Below are 7,404 nucleotides of genomic sequence, written 5' to 3'. Positions count from 1 at the left end.
ACCATTATTTTTTTTTTTGTAGTCAAACATGTCAGATTTTTAGGTAGTGCCGCCTATGCACCACCCTCCACTTGCTTGGATGTACTATTTCAGTACATAATTTGTCTGACATACCATTTAAGTTTTTTTTTTGTAATATACAATTAAAAAAGGCTTCCAAAGGCAGGTAAAGAAACTCTGATCAAAGTAGTTGTGCAATTTCTCTCTACTTATGGAATGCCAAATTTTCAAAAATTTATTTTTTAGAAATTATAAATATGAAAAAAATAAAAATTCTAAAAAAAATATTACTTTAATTTTTTTTCTTCAAAATTAAAAATTTGAGGATATAAGCAATTAAATTACTAATTCAAGTTTAATATTTTTTTCTTCTTATTTTACTTTGAAAAGAAATTTCAAATATATTTGGTTTCAGATATATGTGTTATAATATGAAATTAGTTGGTAATAAGATTTTAATTTGATATGTTTAAATCTTTTAATTTAATTCAAACAATTTTATTTCATTCAATTCGACTCGAATCTTATTTCTGTCTATTCAATTCGAATTTAAAAAAAAATCAAACTAGAATAATAAATTAAGATTTATTAGTTCAATTAACTCAAATTATTTTACTCGATTCAACTGAATCAAGCATTTACCGCTAAGTGTTCTATTTTAGTTTAATATAAAAAAAAGGTGTATTGATAATTTTTATTTTATTTTATTAATATTATTAGGGGGTAAAAAAGGCCATGATCGCCAAACAAAATCACGTTCGGCCATTACAAAGAGACTACATATGGTTTAGGGCTTGTTTAGTAATACATAAAAAAATACTTTTAGCTTCAAAAACACTTTTGGAAGAAAAATTTTTGGAGCCAAAAGTTGTACTAAGTAAGCTGTTTTTTACTAAAATTTTTAGCTTTTTAAAAACACTTTGAAAAACACTTTTGAAAAGAAGTTAAAATTTTTAGTTTTTACTCTCAAAAAGCACTTTTAGTACTTAATTACTTTTTCACCCCTCTAATATAGCACTTTTTTATTTTTTTTCTTGGTTCTTAATTACAAATGTGTTAGAATCATTAATTAAAATTTTAAAAAATAGTTTTTAAAATAAAACAAATATTTTAATATCTAATTATAAATATTTAAAGGTTATATTTAAATATTTAAAATATATTTTATATATTTTACTTAAATTTTATAAATAATTAATATTTATTACTTAAAAATATTTAAAATTTATATTTCATATATTAAAATATTAACAAGTTATAATAAATTTTTTTTATATTTTTACTAAAATATAATAATATTAAATTTAAATAAATATTTGTTACTTAATAATTATATATCTAAAATTGATATTTTATTTTTTAAAAATATTTTTTAACTGTAATACTAAAACTAAATTTATCAAAACTACATTTACACAAAATTTTTTAAAATTACTTTTCAAAAACATTACTGACAAACTATAAAAAGCTAAATCGGTGTAACGATAGAAGCCATATAAAAGATGGACCAATTATGGCAATGAAAATACTAGAATATTGGACATTGAAAACCGTGACATTAATGATGGAACCGCAAAAAGATGTTCTTTAGATTGCCACAGTCCTCAATCTATTTAACTTTTTATACCCCAAATAATTTTTAAAGTTTGATAAATATATTATAAAATGCGGTAAAAATAAAATATTGTGAACTTTACAAAATTATATCAAATAATAATCCAAAATACATAATTCATAAATGATTTATTTAAATACAAGTAAGCTCACAATTATTTTCCTTCTTATCTAACCAACAAAAAATAAATTATTTATACCTAAGCCTCATCAAAAGATCCCATAGATGAAAAGAGGCCTTCAAAAAATCTGTCAAACATGACATAAATTTTTATTTTTATTTTCTGAAATTGTAGCTCTAAATAGAAGGAAAAACAAAAAAAACAAAATCAGATATCATCATCCAAATGTACTTGTTGCGGGAGAAGTGGGATGCTCTGTTCATAACTAAAGAAATTAGTAGGATCAACCTCGGTTTTAATCTGCACTAATCTCTCGAAATTACCCATAAACCACTTCATCCCATTAAGTCTTGCTGCCGAATACGAGGCTTTTCCATGGGAGCTGCTTCCTAAATCAGCGTCTCTGTAGTTTAGAAATGCTTGCCTTGGGTTCTTTGACACAAAAGGAGTCATGAACTCGTGGAGTTTCCTTGTCAAATCTATGTAACGATTTGCTGCTTCAATCCCTGCTTCGTTCCAATTCGCCAGATATTGAATCTTCCATAGATTTCCAGCTCTATGTGGGAATGGAATTTCTTCTGCTGCAATTTCCGCCATTTTTCCACCATAAGGATTAAAGTACATTCTAGGCTTTTCCAGCCAGGGATTTAAATTGCGGTCGCGGTCGCGTTTTCGGTCGCGTCGCGTTTGTCGCGGTCGCGGACATAACGGACGCTATTGCGGTCACAGCGGGTATCGCGGTCGTGAATTTTACATTACTTATTGTGTATTGCGGGTATAGCGGGTTTCGGCAGTAACGGTTTCGGACAGTGCCGTTACACGGCCGCTATTTCGGTAACGGACCGCTATTTAAATCCCTGTTTCCAGCTCCATCATTTTCTTCCAAAGCGACTCCAAACCAGCCTTCGGGATTGGTTCTCTTACATAATCTGATTTCCTCTTCAGATAATCCAATGTTTGAGGAGTTCGATCAAGCAACACTTGAATGTCTGTTTCGAGTGGAATGTTGGACCAAAATAGCACTGATTTAACCCAGCTTGTTTCAATGCAATCAGATTTGGATAAACCCAACTTGGGGAACCTCTCCTTCATGATCGAAAGGAGGCTCTCTGAATCTCCAAGAAACAGGGAAACGAAGGAAGCCCTCAAAGTCTTTTCACCACTGCTTTTTACTACTACATCCAACATAAGTCTGATGAAGAGTTCTTGAGGCAGATTATATGCAACATGTTGCCATTGGTCTACAATGTCTGTAGCATCTTCTTCAAGAGTTCTGTCAACCTGAAACACTGTCACTGTCTCCGGGACGCGAACCAACTTGATTTTATATGCAAGAACGACAGCAAAGCTCGCACCTCCACCTCCTCTAATGGCCCAAAAAAGATCTTCACCCATAGATTGTCTATCGAGGAGTCTACCATTAGCATCGATAATAAGAGCATCAAGAACGTTATCGGCAGACACACCATATTTTCTCATCATATTACCATAACCAGCTCCACTAATGTGACCACCAACGCCAACAGTGGGGCAAACACCAGCTGGGAACCCATGTGTTTTGCTCTTCTCCGCGATTCTATAAAAAACTTCGCCAAGAGTGGCTCCTGTTTGAACCCATGCCGTCTCGGTTTCTATGTCGACATCTATGGATCGAAGATTGAACATGTCGAGGAGAAAGAAAGGAAGAGTAGATACATAAGATAAGCCCTCGTAATCGTGGCCTCCACTTCGAATTTTCATCTGAACCCCATGGCTTTTACCGCAAGTAACGGCAGCTTGGATGTGGGATTCATGGAGTGCAGTGAGAATAAGGAAAGGCTTTGGTGTGGAGGACTCGTTGAATCGTAGGTTTCTAATGTAAGATTCCAAAACAGATGAAAAGGAGGAGGATTTAGGCGTATAGATTGCTGATGAAATGGGATGAGAAGGGTGAGAATGATCTAAAAGACATCGAACAAAATTTTCATTATCCTCTAAATGTAGCGTTGCCCTCCATAGAATAGATAGAAGAACGGTGGAAATCATTGTAACAACAACCACCGCCTTCAATTTCCCCATACTAGCTTCGAACAATGTCTATCTTTGCTCAAGTATGAAATATTGAAAAGCTAGGTTTCATGTGCTTCATCAACATTCCGCAATATCTTATATATAAAAGGCCGGCTAGCTACCTTGGTGATTTTGCATGTTTATATTAAGTTGAAAGAAACTTTTTATAAAATGATTTTTGAACTATTTAAAAGTTTTCATTAAAGTGATTAGACTGTTAAAATTATTGTTATATGGCCTTTTTTATTTAAATTGTATGCACCTATTAAATACTCTTGTTTTATTTTTTTTTCTATAGTTCAATTTTTTTCATGAAACAAATTTAAATATCATAAATTTACAACTCAAAATCCAAATAACTTTTTTTCTCTGATCTCTGATATTAACCATTAGATTGATTTGGATCTAAGTCATGTTCTTTTACTTGCTAATGAGTATTAATCTACAGTATTGATTTGTTGAATTATTGCTTGGAACTCGCTAGTCAAATTTAAACAAAAAAAAAAAAAACTTAAACAACCAAATGATTTAAATAAAAATTTTTGAATATGCCAATAATAATTTTATAACTTTTGGAATTTTAGTAACCAAAACATAAATTTATTAATATTTTAATCTAAATTTACCCTTAATTTAAAACACAAGTTATTGGCTTTTAATAATCAAGTGTGATTTCATAATCATAAAAAGGTTCAGAGGTTAAACCAACATAAAAAAAGAAGCCATTATTGTACCAAATAAAGTACCTCTCAAAAAATCAAATTAAATCTAATATATTAAAACAAACAATTTCTTTGTATTTATAAATAAAATAGGTTGATAAGATATTGAGCCACAAATATTTGAATGGACAATAAGTGAATTGAAAGCAGTAAGGACCATCAAAAGTTGAAAATCATTACTCAGACATGTGATACATATGTGAAATGCAGACCCAGATCATCGACTTCACTCCCAACTGTTTCTTTATCTCTCTTCCTCAATGTCCTTTCCTCCTTTTTAATATTTAATTTTTTTTATCAAATCACTTAAATATATATATATAAAAGTTAACATATGATAATTTTATTAATGTGGACATGCTTATGGATTACATATCAATAATTAATTAAATTTTAATATTTTTGAATTTTAAAAAATTTTATAATAATTTTTATATTTTTTAAAAATAAATTTAATGTTTTTTTATATTTTTATGAAAATATTTTTTATTTTTTTAAAATTTAAATAAATGCTGATGTGGCATATATGTAGATTTTATTGTGGATGCCATGTCAACAAAATTAATGTTTATTAATTTTTTCGTCTATTTTGTAGTGATTTGATAAAAAACCACAAGATAAAACCTTAATGGATATCTTACAGAAATTAGTAAGCCATGGAATTCCAAAATTTTAAATTTTCTCTTACAGATATCTTAATGGGTTTATAGAATGCGAAAGATTAATTATTGGGCTCGCTCCAATAAATACCTTAAAAATAAAAAAAATATATAAAAAATTAAATAGAAACTAAAATTACTTTTTATAAAATTGGAAAACTAAATGAATAATTTTGTCTTCACCTTTTAGTTAAACTCTTATGTCTTCAATTCGATACTATCATATTGTTTCATACTACAATGTGAACTTTTATCCATTATTTCACAAAATTTTAAAGTGTTTTTCATAAATATTTTTAAAAATTAAATTAAAAAAGATAAAAAAATCAATGACATAAATTTTCAAAAAATAATTTTTATATAGAATTTTAAAATTAATCACAATTCCTCAATTTTATTCTAAAATTGAACAAACACTTTTAATTAAATATATTTTCTTTTTCAACTTATCAGTAAGTGGTTGCTACTAAAGAACCCTGTGATTCATAGCAGACAATGTTTTTAAGATAAGTAGCCGCGCTTTTTATGGCTTTTAAAAAAATGTGTTTTCTTATTAAATCATATTCCACAAATAAAATAAAATAAAAATCTAAAATCACAAAAAAGGTTCATGAATTTTGCATTGCCTTAATATGTACGTTCATCATTCAAGTTCGCAACTTTTCTCAAGTTAGTTTTTAGATTTTTTGTTGGTTCCTTAAAATTGACATCCCTTACAAAAATTTGTCCTTACCGTTAATACTATTTTTTTAATTATGGGGTGATGTGGCCAACTATGGGTGTGACATGTGGACAGACAAGGGAATGACACATTTCTTCCTATTTAATTATTTTAAAATTTACAAAAACAAAAATTTTAAAAAAATTATAAAAAATGTAAAATGAAAATTTAAAATTAGATTTCAAAAATTATAAAAAAATGAGAAAGATATAAACAAATGCAAAAAAAAATTCTTTAGAGTAAAAATATGTTAAGAAATAAAAAAAAAGTTAAAATTCTATAAATTTACAAAAAAATTTAAAAAAAATTAAAAATAATAAATTTTAAGAGAATTCAAATAATATTTTAATTTTCAAAAGAATTACGACAAATTAAAAACAAATGAAAAAATCATAAAAATTCAAAAAAAAATTTATATCGACATTAATTAGGCATTGATCCTCGTTGATGGGTCAATTTTTGCTTTTTTAATCTCTAATAAATATATATATTAAATTTTTTGTAATTTTCTAAAATTTTAACTATATATTTTGAAATCTTCTAAATATTTTGTGAAATTTTTAGTTTTTTATTTTTTTTTCTAAATTTAACTATTTTTTATTTTTATTTTTCAATTATAATTATTTAATTTTATTGAGGGAGTGCAATTGTATTGTAAACTTTAGTGTTCTAATCATTAGGTACAAATGAGAAGTTTCTATATTTAGAAAGTGATAGTTAAAATGTGATTAACTTGTTGTATTGTGGATTAAAGATAATGGAATTATTCATTGAAGTAAGCTTCATAAACGTAGAAAAATCAAATTACGTAATTAAACTTTAATGTTCTTTGTTATTTTGTTCGTTCTTCTTTCCTAGTACCAAGTCGTAATGGTTATTATAGTAAAATATTTTCATTCACTGTTGTTGTTTTCAAAACCAGCAACCTTATAAACGTAACATAAAATATCCAAAAACCCTAGGATTATCGGCTAAGAAAATAATATATCTTTAATTATGATGCCTCATTAGAATGGATTTTACAAAATTAGTAAGATTCAATTTCCTCATCCATGAAATTCCAAAATTTTAAATTTTCTCTTACGGATACTATTACCTCTCCTTTCGTCATCTCCTGCTAAAACCTTAACAAAAGTTGTAATCGTTGGTGCATCATCATTCTTCTCATACTACTTATATATACATCCAATATTTATCAAGAATAATATTTTGATCTACATAAATAAGCGTCTCTTTTAAATATTATATTTTTCCTTCATCTTCTCTAATGTCTCCCACAACATGTCATTCATTGCAATGATGTGGCTAACAATGCAACTATTGCTACTTTTCTAATTCTACCATAAGCAGGGATGATGCATATTAACTTATAATTTTATGAGAATTTAAATATAATTTTATTTTTATATTGATTTATACCTTTAAAGTTTTTTAAAGAATTAAATTAAAATTCTAGTATTTTGGGTAGTAAACTATAATTTTATTATATATTTACTTAAAATTTTGTGAATTTTAAA

At 27.3% G+C, this 7,404-nt stretch overlaps 1 protein-coding gene across 1 annotated transcript; it reads right to left on the bottom strand.

The window, feature by feature from the left end:
* Nucleotides 1-1,714: 1,714 nt before the first annotated feature.
* LOC107896759 (berberine bridge enzyme-like 8) lies at nt 1,715-3,868 on the bottom strand. Its single transcript, XM_016822026.2, has one exon. It carries the CDS (start codon nt 3,792-3,794, stop codon nt 2,586-2,588), a length of 1,209 nt encoding a protein of 402 aa, XP_016677515.1. The 5' UTR covers nt 3,795-3,868; the 3' UTR covers nt 1,715-2,585.
* Between the last annotated feature and the right edge of the window lie 3,536 nt (nt 3,869-7,404).

Source organism: Gossypium hirsutum, chromosome A10 (genome assembly GCF_007990345.1).
Source record: "Gossypium hirsutum isolate 1008001.06 chromosome A10, Gossypium_hirsutum_v2.1, whole genome shotgun sequence".
Taxonomy (NCBI): Eukaryota; Viridiplantae; Streptophyta; class Magnoliopsida; order Malvales; family Malvaceae; genus Gossypium; species Gossypium hirsutum.
The sequence above is the reverse complement of the archived record's forward strand: the minus strand, read 5'-3'. Positions and strand labels throughout refer to the sequence as shown.

What these genes read in the sequence shown, in the direction of transcription:
- LOC107896759 (XM_016822026.2), bottom strand. Translation starts at nt 3,794, where the DNA reads ATGGGGAAATTGAAGGCGGTGGTTGTTGTTACAATGATTTCCACCGTT.